Source organism: Cetorhinus maximus, chromosome 6, assembly GCF_964194155.1.
Source record: "Cetorhinus maximus chromosome 6, sCetMax3.hap1.1, whole genome shotgun sequence".
Classification (NCBI taxonomy): domain Eukaryota; kingdom Metazoa; phylum Chordata; class Chondrichthyes; order Lamniformes; family Cetorhinidae; genus Cetorhinus; species Cetorhinus maximus.
This window is the reverse complement of record NC_135884.1, coordinates 125,175,213-125,195,662: the sequence shown is the minus strand read 5'-3', so window position 1 is coordinate 125,195,662 and position 20,450 is coordinate 125,175,213. Positions and strand designations below refer to the sequence as shown.

Here is a 20,450-nt window from a genome sequence, read left to right as displayed (position 1 = left end):
TTTCCCAGCAAAGAAAAAGATATAAAGAAATCTTTTAAAATGTCCCTACTTGTGCAGCTAAGAAAATGAATGCGATTAAAAGAGCCTTCCTAACCCAACACAACTGGTGATACTTGCAAATTTGATCTGGAGACATGGCTAGCTTTGTGGGCAGGGCATAATTCAGGTGAATTGAATCTTGAACCAATGTGAAAGGTTATGGAAAACACAAACGTAAGTGACTTTGGGCAAAAGTCACATATTTTTAAAGTTCATTTTGTTATTTTTAATTCAACAATGTATTTTTCTACAATAAAGAGCAACTGTCATCTATCTGACCATCCTGCTGAAAAAACCTGTCCTGCAATCTTTCACAGCCTATCTCAAAATATACTGTACTTGCCAAATTTGTAGGATCAACAAATTTTAATATTGACCACACAAGTCATAAATCCAGGTCATTTATGTGTATAGTTAGAGCAGCAATTCATTTCATATCATAAACTCTCATTGTTTGCCATTAGCTCCAGTAGTAAAACCTAAAGAAACACAGAAGGATGCAACCAAATCTGATGCCGTTTGGATGTTGAACTTGTCCTGCCCAGAAGATATCAATATTGTAACAAGTACAAGGTTTTACAAGATGGTTGAGTTTTAAGCTGTCTCTTAGTTCAAGCAAAAATGGAGCATGTGACTGCCTACTCGTTTTGCCCAGCAATAAACTGATGTGGCCTGGTTGCCATCAGGATCAGGTCAAATCCTGTTGAAACCCAAGTGCCAGCATTCACAGCTGAACACACAGATAGAAATAGCTGTCCCGGTTTTGTGCAGATTTACTGAGAGCAACAAAGAGATAGAGAGGCTGAGAGCAAGGGGGGAGGAGGGTGGGTGGATGGGCGAGGGGGAGGAGCGCAGGCCATCGAGCGAGGGGGAGGAGTACGAGCTATCGAGCAGAGAGAGAGTGAGAGAGAAAGGAGAGAGAGTGAGAGAGAAAGGAGAGAGCACGAGCAAAAGAGTGAGAGAAAAGAGAGAGAGAATATTCAAGTGTCTTTTTAAAAGTTGAGTTGCTAATGGGATTGTAACAATATACAAGTGCCAGAAGGAAGTATATGTTCCTCCACTTTATAATAGGCTTGAAGTGGTTAGCAGAAGCAGTAAAATCCTCAAGCACACCCACTGAAACAGATTAAACCACAGTGTGTGCAGCAGAAAGTGTTGACAACAAAATCTGCATTAAAGGACTGGCATAGGCTGGTAAGAAATGATCCTGCTGAAACCAAGGCTAACAAAGGTCTGTACAGCCTGCATCAAAATAGCCACGTGAGATGTCAAGTCCTCAATAACATTAAATCTAAGACTTTCACAATGAATGATTTTAAAAGGGTCATTCTGATCTGAGACCTCTTCAAAAAATATTTCAAGCCCTGTAACATTTGATAGCTTTTGCTTGAACCAGTGATTTAGAAAGATACTTATAATAAACAATTCAAGACAATGTCAACAACCTCTAATGGTGCTCCCAGGTATCCCTGTCAACTGAAGCAATGTTATGAGTAGACCATTCAAGGATCTATTTAAAATAAGTAATTATGGTCAACAACTACCCTAATGTCAAATATTTGTCAGTCAGCAAATTGGTGTGCCAACTGGAACAATTTTGGAAGTCATTCAAGGTAATGCAACAAAAATCAAATGTTCTGGCACAAAAAATACAACATAAAACATCCAATGCTAAGCCAAGAGGACACCAGTGAAATATCAGGTGTTAGAATTAATTTCTGCCACAATACAAGATTTTCCTCAAGAAACCTTATATAATTCTAGAGCAGAAGTAAACATTGGTTTTTTCCTGCATTCCACAGCAATGAAGAGTTGAGAGCTAACCTATGGATAAAGCTCTTATGCAGTGCAACAATGGAAGGAAGTTTGTACATCTTCAGAGTCAAAAGCTTAACTGATGTCCATAAAGCAGATTATATGGCTCACGGGTAGGTATAATAGATGATTTTAACAGCAGTTTAAAGCAAAAAGCCAAGGTTTTATGGTTATAGCACCAGTTGCATATATCTCTATAATTTCAAATCTGATATCTATGCAATATAGGTTTCAAGGCAATTAAGGAAATGCCATTTCAACCAAACCTCCTGCCAAAGGGAAATGAAAGTCTCAAATTGTCAAAACACTGATAATAAACTTGAAATCTGGACTAAAATGCTCAACTATACACTTGGAAACCCATGCATAACAATTCTCCAGAAGCTCATACTGGAAAGTGCAGAATTAAAGTGAACAAATAACTTGTTTTTTCAGAAAAGGCAGCTTCTTATCGAGATTATCAAGTGATTATTTGATACACGAGGTGATCTAGAAATTTCTATTTAGTTAGGGCTTGAGGCAACAAATGCATGGATGGAGATTTCAGCAGCAGTTCAAATGCAAGTGTTGTTCACATCTGGCTGCATGCAAGCAGGACCTGCTTCATTACTTGCAGAGTTGCAAATGTAACTGAAAACTTTGTAATCATATTCAAACAGCTCCACTTTTGATCTAATGATATGTGAAAGATCATTGATGATACAAGTAGTTGGACCCAGGAAAGCCATCTGAGAAACTACCTGCAGCGATGTCTCAGGGCCCGAAATTGCCCACAGCAACTACAGTTCCTGCTCCTGTGCTAAGTATAACTCCAAACCATTGGCGGACTTCCTCCTGATCTCCACCGACTTCAATTTTACTAGGGCTCCTTGATGGCACAAGTCAATCAAATGCTGCTTTGATTTCAAAGGAAGTCATTCTTGCCTCAACTCTGGAATTGAATTCTTTTATCCACATTTGAATCAAAGTTGTAATGAGTTCTGGAGCTGAGTGATCCTGGCGGAACCCAAACTGAACATCATTTAACAGTTAATCAGTGAGTAAGTGCCACTTGATTGCACTGTCGATACCCCTTCCATCACTTTTGCTGAAGACTCAGTATAAGCTGATAGGGTGCTAATTGGAAAGTTTGGATTTGTCCTGCTTTCGGTGAACTGGATATACTTGGGCAACTTTGTATATTTTCAGATAGGTGTTAGTGTTGTGGCTGGAATGAAAAGCTTGACCAGTGATAAGGTTTAGTTGTCCAGCACAGGTCTTCAGCATTACAGCCTTTGATGTGTCCAGTGCACTCAACTGTTGCAAAATATCATGTGGCATCTATGATGGGGACTGCAGGAGAATCATCCAATCAGCACTTCTGACAGGAGATGGTTGCAATGTTTCAGCTTTATCTTTTGCATTCAAGCATTGGCTGCAGCATTACTCAGGATGGGGATGTTCAGAGTCTCCTCCTGCCATTAGATGCTTAATTGTTCTTCATCATTCATGACTGGATGTAGCAGGGCTACAGATCTTTGACCTGATCTATTGGTTGCAGGATCGCTTAGCTGTAGCATGTTGCTTTCACTATTTGGCATGCATGTAGCCCTGTGTATAGCTTCATCAGGTTGGCACTGATTTTCAGGTAGGCCTGGTACTGTTCTGTTTTGTTCTTCTACACTCTGCACTAAACCAGGGCTGACCAGCAAGATTGATGGTGATGAAGCAGTGAGGATATACCATGCAATGAGGTTAGTTTGTGGTGGAATACAATTCTTCTGCTAATGACACTCGGTATTTCACAAATCTCCAGCTTTGAGGTAGTAAATCTGTTCTTAATCTATCCATAATGTTAGTGCCACATGACACAGTAAAGGGTGAATATAGAGCTTTGACCTCCATGAGGTCTGTGCAGTGGTCATGCCGACCAATACCATTACAGACAGGCTCGTCTTAAAATCATAACATGATACAGCTTTGCCAATTCATTGGAAGAGCTAATTATTTAGGAGAATTAATTAGGAGAAATAAACACGAGAGGACATGGCTTTAGGGTGAAAGGGGAAAGGTTTAGGGGGAACATTAGGGGGAACTTCTTCACTCAGAGAGTGGTGAGAGTGTGGAACGAGCTACCATCTGACATGGTAAATGCGGGCTCACTCTTAAGTTTTAAGAATAAATTAGATAGATACATGAATGGGAGAGGTCTGGAGGGTTATGGACTAGGTGCAGGTCAATGGGACTAGCGGAATAATATTTCGGCACAGACTAGAAGGGCCGAATGGCCTGTTTTCTGTGCTGTAATGTTCTATGGTCCTATTCCTTCTCAACTGCTCTTTCTCGATGGCCCTGTAAACTGTCCTCCTTCAAATATTTATCAAATTCCCTTTGAAAGTTATTATTGAATCAGCATCCACCACCCTATCAGGAAATGCATTCCCATCATTGCTCACTACCTAATTCTTTTGTCCTCATGTCCTCTTTTGCCAATTACTTTAAAACTTTGTCCTCTAGTTCCACACTGCACCGCCACCCCACCACAAGCCCTCCACCATCCCCCACACATACACTGCAAAGGTTTCTCTTTATTTACTCCAAGAAATTTCATGATTTTGAACACTTCTATCAAATCTCCCCTTAACCCCCACTTCGCTTTTGACAAGTTGTTTTCATTGCTCTCATCTTTCCACATAACCAAAGTCTTTCAACCCTGATACCATTCTAGTAAATGTCCTCTGCATCTTCTCCACAGCCTCTACATCCTTCTAAAGGTGTTGGGCCAGAATTGACCACAATACTGCAGCTGGGGCAGAAGCAGTGTTTTCTAAAGATTAAGCATTACTCCCTTGCTTCTACACTCTGTCTCTATTTATAAACTATGTATTCCTCCAACTTTTTAAAACAGCTTTTCACCTGCCATATGACTACCCATTTCACCAGTCTGCGAATATCCTCCTCACTATATTTACTAGATTCTAGATGTAGTAATCTAGATGTTTACTACATTTCCACTTTTGTGTCAACTGCAAACTTTAGAAATTGAACTGGACTAGCCATATAATTCTGCCGAAGGGCCATGAAGGCTCGAAACGTTAACTGATTTCTTCTCCGCCGATGCTGCCAGACCTGCTGAGTTTTTCCAGGTAATTCTGTTTTTGTTTTGGATTTCCAGCATCCGCAGTAGCTTTTAGCTTTTTGTTTTTAGCCATATAAATACTGTGGCTACAAGAGCAGGTCAGAGGCTAGGAATAGTGCAACAAGTAACCCACCTCCTGTCTCCCCAAAGCCTGTTCACCATCTACAAGGCACAAGTCGAGAGTGTGATGGCATACTCCCCACTTGCCTGGATGAGTGCAGCACCCACAACACTCAAGAAGCTTGACACCATCCAGGACAAAGCAGCCCACTTGATTGGCACCACATCCACAAACATTCACTCCTTCCACCACCAAAGCACAGTAGCTGCAGTGTGCACCATCCACAAGATGCACTGCAGGAATTCACCAAGGCTCCTTAGACAGCACCTTCCAAACACACAACCACTACCATCTAGAAGGACAAGGGCAGCAGATAGATGGGAACACCACCACCTGGAAGTTCCCCTCCAAGTCACTCACCATCCTGACATGGAAATATATCTCCGTTCTTTCACTGTCGCTGGGTCAAAATCCTGGAACTCCCTTCCTAACATGGTGTACCGACACCATGGATTGCAGCAGTTCAAGAAGGCAACTCACCACCACCTTCTCAAGGGCAACTAGGGACGAGCAATAAATGCTGGCCCAGCCAGTGAAGCCCACATCCATGAATAAAAAAAAATTACCCTGTATACCCGAGCCTAGGCCAATAATATATGCAAAAAAGAGTGGTCCTAACACTGTCTCCTTGGGAATACCAGTGCACACTTCCCTCCAGTCCGAAAACTGATCATTCATCATGACACTCTGCTTTTTGTCCCTTATCCAATTTTGTATCCCCACAGCCACTGCCCCTTTAATTCAAGGGTTTAAATTTTCTGACATGTTTGTGACAGGTAGGTTGGTGAAGGTGTGGTCAAGTAGACTATTCCCTCATGTTGGTACTCACCACTTGCCACAATCTCAGTCTGGTTGCTATGCCCTTCAGGACTCAGCCAGCACAGTCAGCAGTGGCACTACCAAGCCACTCAATGCTTCCTCCAGGGTGATGCTTAACATGGAGGACTACTGATTCATCAGCTGAGGGAGGGAAGTAGGTGGGAATCAGCAAGGGATTTCCTTGCTGACGTTTGACCTGAAGCCAGAGACTTTATGCAGTGCAAATTCAATGTTAAGGACTCTGAGCAGACTTGGTACAACTGTTCCCCCACTTCTGGTGGGCCTGTCCTGCCGGTGGGACAGGATATACCCAGGAGTTGTGATGGATGAGTCAAAGACAATGAATAATAGTCATACTCTCAAAATCATGCCTGTCAGTCTGTTACTCAAGTTAGATAGCTCTCCCAATTTCAGGGCCTTTCCACAAATTTTGGTGAGGGAGACTTTGCAGCATCACTTTGGCTGGATGTGCCTTTGTCATGTTTGAATTTGATGCATAAGTCACCACTGTAGCACATTTTTTTTTTACATTTTTTTTTTAATAGTGACTTGCAACAACCAAGTGGGCTGCTAGGCCATTTCAGAGGGCAGTTAATAGTCAATCCTATTCATGTGGGACTTGAGATATGTGAAGTTATTCACTTTGGCAGGAAGAATAAAAAAGCAGAGTATTACTTAAACGGAGAACAACTGCAGAATTCCGAGGTGCAGGGGGATCTAGGTGTTCTCGTGCATGAGTCACAAAAAGTTAGTATGCAGGTACAGCAAGTAATTAACAAGGCTATCCTTTATTACGGGAGTAATTGAACATAAAAGTAGGGAGGTTATGCTTCGGTTATACAGGGCAGTGGTGGGACCACATCTCAAATACTCTTTGCAGTTTGGGTCTCCTTATTTAAGGAAGGATGTAAATGCATTGGAGGCGGTTCAGAGGAGGTTTACTAAACTGATACATGGAATGAGTAGGTTGTCTTATGAGGAAAGGTTAGACAGACTGGGCTTGTTTCCACTGGAGTTCAGATGAGTGAGGTGTGACTTGATTAAGCGCATAAGATCCTGGACAGTCTCAGCAAAGTGGACGTGGAGAAGGTGTTTCTTCTTGTGTTGAGTACAGAACTAGGGGGCACTGTTTTAAAATTAGGGATCGCCCTTTTAGGACAGAGATGAGGAGAAATTTCTTCTCTCAGAGGGTTGTGCGTCTACTTAACTCTCTGTCTCAGAAGGTGTGGCAGGTTCATTGAATATTTTTAAGGCGGAAGTAGATCGATTCCATTGCCTAACAAGAACCTAAAGGTTATTGGGGGTAGATGGGAATGTGGAATTCAAAATTCAAAAGGATCAGCCACGATCTTATCGAATGTCAGAGCAGGCTCGAGGGGCCGAATAGCCTACTTCTGCACCTATTTCATATGTTTGTATGTTCATATATGTATAGGCCAGTGCAGATAAGGATACAAGTTTCCTTCCCCGAAGAACATTGACAATGCCCAATTCGTTTTATCAATACAATTTCCTCAAATAACTCTTCCCATTTTTCAGATATGGCTTGCCTCTTACAAATCTGCACCTCACCAAAATGTTCATCATCACTGAATAATAGCTATGGTCGTATAGCCACCATCACATTCCATGTGAAACCAAACATTCATAAATCGCTTAAGCTAAAATATCTATAGCACAAATTTATGCTCAGATGGTGTTCCTTAACAACATTATGGTCCAAATCTTCCGATTAGGGTCAGTCCCCCTGTTTCTGACCCTGATCAGACAAACCTTCCACCAATTTTTCTGGCCAATCCTCTAATGGGGGATCCTGCAGAAATCACTCAGTGCAGGAAACCTCGGCGGGAGCAGCAGAGAGAAGTCGTGCACCTTTTTACGGCACTAGCTGCTATATTCTGATAAGAGTTTAAACACCCCAAAACTGCTCAGTGTGTTAGTGAATGAGTGTATGAGTGAGTGAATTGGTGAATGTATAGGTGTATAAGTGGGTAAGGGGGTAGGGTGGGTAAGGGGGTAGGGTGGTGAGGCTGGTGGGGTTGGAGTGTGTCAGGAGGTGGGGTCTAGTCAGATGAGGTCGGGGTGTGGGGGTGGAAGTGGGGGGAGTCATGTTGGGTGGTGTGGGAGGGGTGGAAAAGAGCCATGGGGGGGTAGTCAGGTAGTTCGGGGATTGACGCCGGGGGGGGGGGTTGTCAGTTGTATATTTACCCCGGAGTCAAACCAACATTTTTCTGTCTAACATTTCCTGGATACCTCTTCAGGTATTAAGTAGGAACTGTCCGAAGTCTCCGACTCTACCTTAGAGTCGGAGACTTTTTTTTTTGGAGGGCCCCAGAGAGCAGGGGAACTGCCCATCCGAAGGACAAACCTCCCGGGCAATTACCACAAAGTTAGCGCGGCAGGGCTTCCAAGGGATCCTGTAGCGCATTTTGGGGGCGATGTCCAGTCTCTGACGATCCAGAGATCAGATCATCTGAGTCCATATGCTTCAAACAGAATTTTAAAAATATGTTAAAACTGTTATTACAGTAATTGGTAGTTTAAAAATGGTTTAGAAACAATGAATATTTAAATAGCTATTCTGTGCAACCTCCTTCAGCACACACTCTGCTATCATTTGAAATGATTTGGAGATAGAAACAGCAAATGCTAGAAATACAACTTTCAATTTAGAAACATTCAATTTTTACTGTAAGCATGGCACATCAGATAGATTTATGGATCCCTGAAGAATTTATGTTCAAAACATCAAACTGCTTTACAGACAATAGAAAAAGGTTTGATTTATTACAGTCAGTGTATTGATAAACTATTAAATCAGAGCATGCAAAATCAACCTGACACTGCACAGCCAACAAGGAAATTTGACCGGAAAGAGAAAAACACAGCCATTCGTCGGTTTTCAGCTATAGGATGCTGTCCAACTGTAGATACTTAAGTATGTTCTTTGCCATATTTGTATCCAAATTATATTAAATGTTTCTTAGCTTACAGTCCATGTGTTTCTCTTTATCACATCCTAAGACATACAAAATACATTATGCACTGCCAATCAAAACACTCTACGTGTACACAGAATTCATAAATTGATTTTGACAAATTAACATGTTTGTAACTAAACAGGCATTCTGGAGGGCAATGTGGAGGAAGTTGTAGGCATGGTGAGAAGGACACTATAGAGGTTGGAGAGATCAGTCTCCAGCAAGGGAGACAGGATTGGTCCATTGGTTTACGTTTCAAAACTATTATAATTTTTTTTTCTGATACTCTATGTAGCATAGGGATATTAAATATTGTAGCATTTTGGATTTCAAGCAGATACTTCTGTGGTCCTGAAGCTCAACTTGTAAGAAATTAGATGAAATTGATAATTATAGCATCAAATTACCTTCACTATAAAAAGAACTTGATGTATCACAGTCTGCAGATTCATCGTGGCTTGAAGCTATTGCTTCTCTTTCAGACATATTGTTGTCATCAGTTAGATTCTCCTCACCTTCCTCCATTTCATCAACGGAACCTTTAAACAAAAGAAATCCCTTTGATAAATCAAAAAGAGAAAACCCAGAAAACAGCAACTGAGAGCTTCCCTTGGTTCAACATTAAATTTCCTCAGTTAACGAACTGATTATGACAACTGGTGATCCATATAAATCAGGTCAAGAAAAATATTATTTTCACAAAAAATATAGTCAGTAATGTCCGATTACAAAAATGACAGCATGGAAGGAGATCACTGAGCACTTCACACCTGTGCTTGTACTAACTTCTCAACTAAAGATATCTATTAGCAGATTATGTAAATTTGATTAATAGAGGACAACACAACTGAATTTTTGAATGCCATAATTAGGATTATAAAACAGAGAAAATAATTACAGGTGTTAGGTGCTAACAGTTTTGTATGGCAATGTATTTTCTTTACCAAAGTTATAGAAAATTAACCCCAAAGACAAAACTCTAAATTTCCTCAACTGTACACTAGCTGGTGTGTGATGCCTGGGAAAATTTATCTTCCTCTGTCAGGATAACGTATGTAGAATCATACATATAACATAACCTTCATATCTGAAACTAATTTTGATTAAGATTGCTCTGAATATTTAAAGTTAAAAATATTGATCCTCAATACCACACACCCAAAGCCTTGGACCGAGCAAATGAGGAGTTACTGAGCTTGGAGCTGCACAGCTTTTGCTGGGCATTTATCATAGAAGCACAGGCTGGTTACAGGAGGTGATCATTTGGCCTGTTGAGCCCATGTCTACTCTTTGCAAGAGCAATTTAGCTGGGCCCACTTCCCCAGTCCTTTCCCTGTAGCCCTGCAAACATTTTTCCCTTCAGGTGCTTACGCAATTCCATTTTTGGGAGCCATTATTTCTTAATTTAAACAAATTTGACCATTATTTACTATAGTTGCAGAAATGCTCTTACCACTCTTAGTAGGGCACAATGCTGTATTTGGTTCAAAACCAGAAATACATCATTCAAAGGACGCAATGCATGACACAGAAGTCAAGTTTCCCTCGTCATTATAGCAATACTGATCATCAAAATTTGCCAATTCACAGTTGAAAACATTTGATAGATGTTTAAAAATTCTCATTACTTCAAAATGTGATTTGGTAGATCTATTTTGCAATCAACAGGAGGGCTGCTGTGAGAGATGAGGAGAAATGCAGTACTTGATATTGGTCAGCTTTGTGCGGTTTCCCGATTAAAAAGCTGCTTTAACAGATATATTCCTGTCATCATAGGAAAAAAAGTTTTTTCCAAGATTGCTGCTATTTTTCTTGGGTGTGCACAATGAGTGCTATCATGCTGTTTGACCAATGGTGCCATCACATCAAATCCTGACCCTGTTCACATCCAATGTTCATAAATATGCACTTCCCAGCAGAAATCATAGGTAGCAATCAAAAACAAAAAACATAAATGACTCCATTACTACTTTCTTTGCCCGACAGGGTAATCATAACAGCCCTACTTACACCTTGACTGAAGGTGCTTAACTCATGATCCAGAAAATGACACCTCGTATGTTCTTGACTTGTATGGCACAATTTCACATTTGGCATTTCCAATATTTGAACACAAGAACTGCAGGATCATGCATTTTTAAAGGTTAAAAAATGCAACATTATTACATATTTAAATCATCAAACAATAAAATTATTGCCGCTGCTATTTCAACATATTTGTTCTTTGGGTATAAAACTAATGGACATATTGCGCAAAGTGAGGAACAAGGAATCCTTGGCTAGGTCCCACAACGGAACATGTAATCTCTGGACAATTTACTGCATTGACTTTATTTCATACAGCAGAAATGTTATTTCTTATTAACATTAGTATACCAACAACATTGGACATGTTACTCCCATTTATTTTGGTGATAATCAGCATGATTTCAAAATCATGTTCCTCCTGCCATAAACTTAAGCTAACCTAAATCTTTACTGCCTGTATCCTAACTCATGCCAAGTCCCGTTCATTTATCCTCGTGCTTACTGATCTACACTGGCTCCCATTTAAGCATTGCAATTTTCAAACACACATCTTTATTTTCAAATGCCTCCAAAACCCTGCAACCTCTTTCAGCTCTACCAGCCTCCCAGATATCCGCACTTCTCCAATTCTAGCCTTTTGTGCATCCTTGATTTTAATCATTCCACCATTAGCACTGTGCTTTCAGCTACCGAGGCTCTGAAACTTCCTCCTTACATTTCTCTGCCTCTGTACTTCTCTTTCCTTTTTTAAGACACTGTTTAAAACCTACCGCTTTGACCAAGCTTTTGCTCAACTGCCCTAATATCCACTTTTATGGCTCAGTGTCAAATTGTGTTTGATAAAGCTCTTGTGAAGTGTCTTGGAATATGTTACTGCGTTAAAGATGATATATAAATGCATGTTGTTGTTGATTAGCTACAACCCAAGTAACACTTTTTAAAAAAATGCTTTATATGTTGAGAATGCATCAGGAGACGAAGGATAAGATTTATCAACCACAAGAAGGTTGACACGGTAACAAATAAGCAAAGTCACAGCTGACTGATACACATGCCCCACATACAACTTGTTCTTTGCTCTTCACATATTGTTAAATTAATATAAAAATATGGTTAAATATGGGTTTGCATGGAACTGTACATTTCTACAGTGATGCAGATTACGAACTGGTTCACTGAATCAATGCCACTTGTAGGAGTTAAAATGTTGCTGATTGTTGGACACTTAGATGATTGCTCATCTATTCTGCCATGCTGGTTGAGACTTAATGTTTTAAGTGGTATATTAATTATTTTTTAATAGGAAGTGAATATCAATTTCTCAAGTAATGCCACCTCGACAAACTATTAGGAAATAGTACAAAAATATTCGAACAGAAATCCAGTTTACTAGCCTGGTTTGCTACACAGTAAATTTTTTTACAATTTTACATGAGATGATACAACAATGGTTTCATTAGACTTTTAATTCCAGATTTTTATTGAATTCAAGTCTCACCATCTGCTGTGGTGGGATTTGAACCCTGGTCTCCAGAGAATTACCCTGGGTCTCTGGAATTCTAGTCCAGTGACCATACCACTACTTGATCAGAACAGCTATTTTATCCATTTCCAATTCAGCTGTTACCTGTTTGACATTAGTCAATTTATCCATGCATTGCTACCTTCAGATAGATTGTTTGATCATAAATTGCAATTTAACAGCACTGAGGAAAACAAAACTTTTAGGGCGAGATATTTTCAGAAAAAGCACTGATTTCAAAGGAATTCCATATATAGACCCAAAGTTGCATTACATTTTTAAAATCAGAGATAAAAACTGACCAAGACATGGAAATACAAGCAATTTATGTAGAGTTAAGGATCGAACTTCTCACACTTAAGAGGTGGTATATCTACATGCATGGAACATAAAATGTGTCAGTTTAACTTGGAACTTTAGAAATTGGAGCACAAGAGGCCATCATGCAAGTCATCGTGCTTATGCCAGTCCCAGTTCTTCAACTGCAGCCATAGGCCCCATTGAGTTTGGAGACGGAGAGGGAAAGGGGCTGATTGTTTTGCATTTCGGGGACTTGGAAGAACACTGTTTCCTCAGGTCCTGCCAAATTTTACAGCCCCGCTTTAGCCGAATTAAAATTAAAATGGAGATTAAATCTGAGGCACACAGCCTCATTATAATATTTAAATGAACAATCTGCCCCTTATCCCACCTCCATTGAGACCAGAAATGGTAGGCTCAAGGTTGGGTTTGATATTTTCAATTTTTTTTGTGTCCCATCCAAACAAAGCCCACCCATTTTTTTGAGGGGGTGAGTGGGTAAGGGGGGGGGGGGGGGGGGGGGGGGGGGGCGTGTGGAGGAGATTAAAATTATCCCCATCTACTCTAATCTCATGTTCTATTTTACTTAAATCATTCCTTTCAGGCCACTTATTCAAATCAATTTAAATTACATTATGTCTGCTTAGATAACTTGTGGGAAACATTTAATATTCTAATGTAATGAAAAATGGTGAACTAGCTCCTGTGCTTTTCTAGTGATGATGTTCAATCTATGCCTCTTGTGACTGATTCATCAACTAGTAAAATAACCCTTCACTGTTTACTTTCTCTGTTTCATTAAAACAAAACAAATTTTTGAGCTGATCATAATTAAAAATTTCTGTGGGTACTGAAAATTCATTCCCTTGACCACCAATACACAGTGGCAGCAGTGTGTACCATCTACAAGGTGCACCACAGGAAGTCAGTAAAACTCCTTCAACAGCACTTCCCAAATCTGTGACTTCTACCACCTAGAATAACAAGGGCAGCAGATGCATGGGAATTCCACTTCTTTCAAGTCATGCACCGCCCTGACTTGGAAATACATCACTGTCACTGGGTCAAAATCCTGGAACTCCCTCATAGCACTGTGGTTGGTCTTAGACAGATGGATTGCAGTGGTTCAAGGCAGTGGCTCACCACCACCTGCTCAAGGGCAATTAGGGATAGAGAATAAATGCTGGCATTGCCGGTAATGCTCACATCCCAAGAACATTTTAGAAATGTTTTTAAAAGGATGAAGGGAATAGATTCTATCTTGTTAGATAGATTACTTGAAATAGATAGGGATAAAAGGAACAGGTGGTGTGGCTGGATTTTACAGTCAGCGGTGAAGAACTATGCTCAATATTGATCATAGTTACAGCTGCCTACAGACTTTGAGGGCTTCTGAATGGTCACTTTATGGTATTTAGAGAGCCTTTTCAGCAGAGCACTCTCTAAGTCATGTGTGAGCAGAGCATGCAATTGCATGCATCAACCACCAGATCAACCCTGACTGAGGAACAGAGTCTAAACCAGGAAATCTAAAATAGAATATTTAACGCGGTGTAAAATCATGTACAGAAAACAAAATAAAGCAAGGGAAAGAAATGTGGGATTGAGATAGAGAGAACGAGAGATAAGAGAGCAGAAAGAAAACATAAAAATGGTTATTTTAAAATTTTCAACTATAATTATATTCTGGAAGTATGAGACTCCACACTTGTAAAATTATGTTTTCTGGCTCAGAGAAGTTGTTTGGCAGTAATTAAGGCTTATCACACCATTAAAAATTTACCTACAATTGAATGAACAAAACCAAGCCCTTTCTGGTGTGTTCAGTAGGTATCTAGTGTGTAAGTAGAGCAATTTCATGGTCTTATTTGCATCTCAATATCCAGTCTAATGGAGAATTACCAGTGTAATGCAGTTTGTGGAGGAACAGCAGAAATTGAACAGCAAAGTTTGGATTTCAGCATTTAACTGCACAGCTGTAGACTCAGGAAGCTTGCGTCCAATTTATTCCATAGTTACACAGCAAGTGCTGATAGCTTCACTTTCAGACTTATGCAAAATACAGGCTATTAACAAAGATTTAAGTACTTCTAGGAGTATTTTTTCACAGAATTATTGCTTTTTTTGAACCAGTTTTTCCAAGGAGGGAGACCTTCACTGCAGTCCATCAAAAGGGAGATGCATTAGCTCCTGCTAGAAGACATTTCAATGTGTGATAGATTGTAGAGTAGCTGTAAATAGGAATATCCATAAGTGGTCTTAACATGGTCTCTAGAATCTTGCACGATTGAAGGAGAGGTTGGAGAGAAATTCCTAAATTGATGCTGTGTAGGGATGCACCATGTCTGGATGGGACAGACTCCATGTGTTTGAAGCTCTATTCCCATTTTTCTTTTCAAATGTTCATACGTAGTCAGCTTAACAGATACACTCAGTCTTGGAATTGGTCTTGAATCCACCACCTTCTGACACACGAGTGAGGGTCACACTAACTGGAAAAAGCTGGCATCTACAAAGTGTATAATGTATAGTGGCATCAATCTACAAATTATAATGTAGAATGTATACAGTTATCATGTCTGTGGGAGAAACGTATTTCATAAAACATTTTAAAAGCCCTAATCAGGTACCTATGACTTGGCTAACTTTTCTGAACTCAACAAAAAAAAATCCCTAGTTTTCAGCATGCCCAGATACTGGATTACAAACAGTACTTGTTACGCTAATGTTGGATCTAGAACAAACAACCAAGAAGTCAGCAAGAAATGTGCTTACAACAAAGATTAATGGGAGCAGGGAAAATTACTTACACACGTTGGAGGCTCCACAAATATCCCCATCGTCAATGATGGGGGAACTCAGAACATCAGTGCAAAAGATAAGGCTGAAGCATTTGCTACAATCTTCAGCCAGAAGTGCTGAGTGGATGATCCATCTCAGCCTCCTCTGGAGGTCCCCAGTACCACAGATGCCAGTCTTCAGCCAATTCAATTCACGCCACATGATATCAAGAAACGACTGAAGGTACTGGATAGTTTAAAGGCTATAGGCCCTGACAACATTCTGGCAATAGTGCTGAAGACTTGTGTTCCAGAACTTGCCACATCCCTAGCCAAGCTGTTTCAGTACAGCTACACCACTGGCATCTACCCGGCTATATGGAAAATTACCCAGGTACGACCTGTACACAAAAAGCAGGACAAATCCAACTCAGTGAATTGCCGCCCCATCAGTCTACTCTCGATCATCAGTAAATTAATGGAAGGGGTCATCAACAGTGCTATCAAGCGGCACTTGCTTAACAATAACTCACTCATGCCCAGTTTGGGTTCCGCCAGGACCACTCAGCTCCTGACCTCATTACAGCCTTGGTTCAAACACGGACAAACTCCTAAGGTGAGGCGAGAGTGACTGCCCTCGACATCAAGGCAGCATTTGACCAAGTGTGGCATTAAGGAGCCTGAGTAAAACTGGAGTCAATGGGAATCAGGGGTAAAACTCTCCACTGGTTGGAGTCATAACTAGCACAAAGGAAGATGGTTGTGGTTGTTGAAGGTCAGTCATCTCAGCTCCAGGACATCACTACAAGAGTTCCTCAGGGTAGTGTCCTGGGCTCAACCACTTTCAGCTGCTTCATCAATGACCTTCCTTCCATAAGGTCAGAAGTAGGGGTGTTCGCTGATGATTGCACCATGTTCAGCACCAGTTGCGACTCCTCAGATACTGAAGCAGTCCATGTCCAAACGCAGCAAGGACTGGACAATGTCCAGGCTTGGGCTGATAAGTGGCAAGTAACATTCGCACCATACAAGTGCCAGGCAATGACCATCTCCAACAAGAGCGAATCTAACCATTGTCCTTTGATGTTCAATGGCATTATCATCACTGAATTCCCCGTTATCAACATCCTGGGGGTTACCATTGACCAGAAACTGAACTGGACTAGCCATATAAATACTGTGGCTACAAGAGCAGGTCAGAGGCCAGGAATCCTGTGACGAGTAACTCACCTCCTGACTCCCCAAAGCCTGTCCACCATCTACCAGGCACAAAGTCAGGAGTGTGATGTAAAACCCTGGATATTGTCTGGATGAGTGCAGCCCTCACAACACTCAAGAAGCTTGACACAATCCAGGACAAAGCAGCCCGTTTGACTGGCACCACATACTCAAACATTCACTCACTCCACCACCAAAGCACAGCAGCAGTAGTGCGTACCATCTACAGATGCACTGCAGGAATTCACCAAGATTCCTGAGACAGTACCTTCCAAACCCACGACTGCTACCATCTAGAAAGACAAGGGCAGCAGGTACATGGGAACACCACCAACCTGGAAGTTCCCCTCCAAGTCACTCACCATCCTGACTTAGAAATATATCGCTGTTCCTTCACTGTCGCTGGGTCAAAATCTTGGAACTCCCCTCCTAACAGCACTGTGGGTGTATCTACAACACATGGACTGCAGCAGTTCAAGAAGGCAGCTCACTGCCACCTTCTCAAGGGCAACTAGGGATGGGCAATAAATGCTGGCCTAGCCAGCAATGCTCACATCCCGTGAATGAATGAAAAAAATATTCAAGGCAGTCAAACAGAAAATAAAACTGACAAAAAACGTGTAAAGGCACTGTTCCAGAGCATCAGAATGTGTAGTAAACTGATACATACTTCAATATAGAGTAATAACAATAACATACATTTATGCAGTGCCTTTAAATCAGAAAAACATCTCAAGGTGTTTCACAAATTCATATGTCTAAATAGGGAGTCTAAATCAAAGTACAGGTAGGTATATTAGGAAATGGCAGCGAAACACTTGGTCAAAGAGGTGAGCTTTAAAGAGGGCCTGAAAGATGGAAAAGAGGTGGAGAGATATATGGGTTTAGAGAAAATTTCAGAATGTGGGGCCTAAGTAGGGAAAAAAGGAGGGTGGGAAATGCATGAGGGTCAGATCAATGGACAGAGAGTTTGAAGAGAGGGTATAATGGTGCAGGTGGTCACACAGCTACAGAGGGACCAGAATTAACCCACAAGGATGAGAATTTTACATGGCACTTGGGAGAAGGAAGCCAATGTAGATCAACAACGGCAAAAGTGATGGACAAATGGGACTTGGTATAGGATAGGATATGGGCAGCAGAGCTTTGAATGAGCAAGTTTGCTCAGAGGGTTCGTGGTGGGAGGCAAAGCAAAGCAACACTGGAACAGTCAAGTCTGAAGATGGAAGCATGACCGAAGGTGTCTACAACAAATGGGCTGAGGTAGGGGAAGAGGCATAGGGTCTGTGGTCAATGGGGCAATATTTATCACAGAAAGGTATGAAGACAAACTTCAAAGTCCTCTTCAACCTCAAGCTGAGCTGACCTTGTATCCTCCCCATCATAAAGATTATCTACTCCTATCTCTAAGCCCTTACCTCTGCCTCTACCACTCCATTTCTCACTAGCCCATTCCACTCACTTTGTGTTGCCAAACTGCTTGTCCAAAGTCCAGTATTGGATGAACTGCATTTTCCTTGAACTAAAAATTTATTATTTTTATTTATTATTTGTTCAAGGGATGTGGGTGTCGCTGGCCAGGCCAACATTTATTACCCATCCCTAGTTGCCCTAGTTCAGAGGGCAGTTAGGAGCCAACCACATCGCAGTGGGACTAGTCACATGTAGGCCAGACCAGGTAAGGAAAGCAGATTTCCTTCCCTAAAGGACATTAGTGAGCCAGATGGGTTTTTAACAAGTCAACAATGGTTACATGGTCATCATTAGACTTTTAATTCCAGACTCTTTTTTTAAAAATTGAATTGAAATTCCACCATCTGCCGTGGCGGGATTTGAACCTAGGTCCCCAGGTTCACTTTGGGTCTTTGGATTACTAGTCCAGCGACAATACCATTACACCATCACCTGCCCCATAAATTGGAGAGATCAAAGCTATCAACTTCAGCCCAAGACTAAGTTTTGCTGGGTGGCAATAGCATTCGTGTGGTGCCGACCCATATTTGTGGATGCTGTTGTAAATAAGAAACATGTAAATCAGGAATGGCAATAAGGAGGGAATCCTGAGGTAACTTCTGTGGTGGTGGTGCAGGTTTGGGAAGTTGAAGCATGGGTGGAGGAAAACAAAACAAAAACAGAATTACCTGGAAAAACTCAGCAAGTCTGGCAGCATCGGCGGAGAAGAAATCAGTTAACGTTTCGAGCCCTCATGGCCCTTCGGCAGAACTGCAGCATAGTTTCAGCAAGGGAGAAATATAAATTGGTTTAAGGTGGGTGGGGGGGGGGGGGGGGGAAGAGACACATTGAGGGTGTGGTGTGAGCAGATAATCAAAGGATGTCACAGACAAAAGGGTCAAAGAGGTGTTGAAGGTGGTGGTCTTTGTCTGAGAAAAGTGCTAATTAAGAATGGAAAACAGGGGGGGTGGGGTGGAAAGACTAAAGGTTTTAGTTTTAGATTTAAAAATAATGGAAATAGGTGGGGAAAGAAGAATCTATATAAATTATTGAAAAAAAAAGCGGGTGGGGGGGGAAAAATAAACGGGGTGGGGATGGGGGGAGGGGGAGTTTAAGATCTAAAGTTGTTGAATTCAATATTCAGCCCAGAGGGCTGTAAAGTGCCTAGTCGGAAGATGAGGTGCTGTTCCTCCAGTTTGCGTTGGGCTTCACTGGAACAATGCAGCAAGCCAAGGACAGACATGTTGGCAAGAGAACAGGGTGGAGTGTTAAAATGGCAAGCGACAGGGAGGTTTGGGTCTTTCTTGCGGACAGACCGCAGGTGTTCCGCAAAACGGTCGCCCAGTTTGCGTTTGGTCTCTCCAATGTAGAGGAGGCATCCTTTCTTCCCCTCCCCAAATGGGTAGAGGAATGCTGACTTTAATCTGTTAGGTGAGAACATAAGCAGTTCCACAAACCTGGACAACAAAGGAGGTGGTGTAACTGACCACATCAAAGACTAGAAAGCTTGTGAAAGACTAGGAGGGTTAATACACCACGGTGGATGTCAGAGAACATCATTCAAGATTTGTTAGGGCTGTTATGGTGCTGGACTATGTTCAATTGGTTCTGACTTTGTTTAATCCATTGAAGGAGGTAAATAATGATAAGCTGATATCACTTATTTTGCACAAAAACAAAATACTGTAGTTGCTTGAAATATGAAATAAAAACAGAAAATGCTCAAAATAGAGCAGATCAGACAGCATTTCTGAAGATAACAGACATTTGAGGTATGGTTCTTTCCCAGTTCCGAATGTTGCTTTGTTTTTGGTTTATTTATCTTTAAAGTTGGAAATAGTACCATGATTCTTCAAATGTAATTATATAGCATGATATAACTTGTTAAAGAAAAAAAGACATACAATTTACAGCCACAATTTTCACGACCATGTGATGTCTCAAATTGCTTTGCACCCAATGTAATACTTTCTAAAATAGAATCACTGTTGTAATGTAGGACGTGCGGCAGCCACAATTTGTGCACAGCAAGCTTCCGTGAACAATGGAATTATAATCAGATGAACTGTTTTAGTGGTGTTGAATAAGGGGTTTTTACATCCACCTCAGGAGGGAAGACAGCCTTCTGACTGGGCAGCACTCACTCACTCACTTACACTTAAGAGTGTAAGCCTTATTTTGCACTCAACTCATGGAGTGGGGCTTAAACAAACCAACTTTCTGTTTCAGAGGTGAGAAAGCTACCAAACAAATTTCA

At 41.1% G+C, this 20,450-nt stretch overlaps 1 protein-coding gene across 5 annotated transcripts in view; it reads right to left on the bottom strand.

Annotated features, from left to right (window-relative positions):
* Positions 1–20,450, bottom strand: part of zfpm1 (zinc finger protein, FOG family member 1) — a 222,465-nt gene that overhangs the window by 157,460 nt on the left and 44,555 nt on the right. For all 5 annotated transcript variants that reach the window (XM_078544438.1, XM_078544437.1, XM_078544441.1 and 2 more), the window contains exon 2: positions 9,301–9,432. In XM_078544438.1, coding sequence (XP_078400564.1) covers positions 9,301–9,418 — 118 coding nt within the window. In that variant the 5' untranslated portion in view covers positions 9,419–9,432. The remainder of the gene's footprint in view (positions 1–9,300; positions 9,433–20,450) is intronic.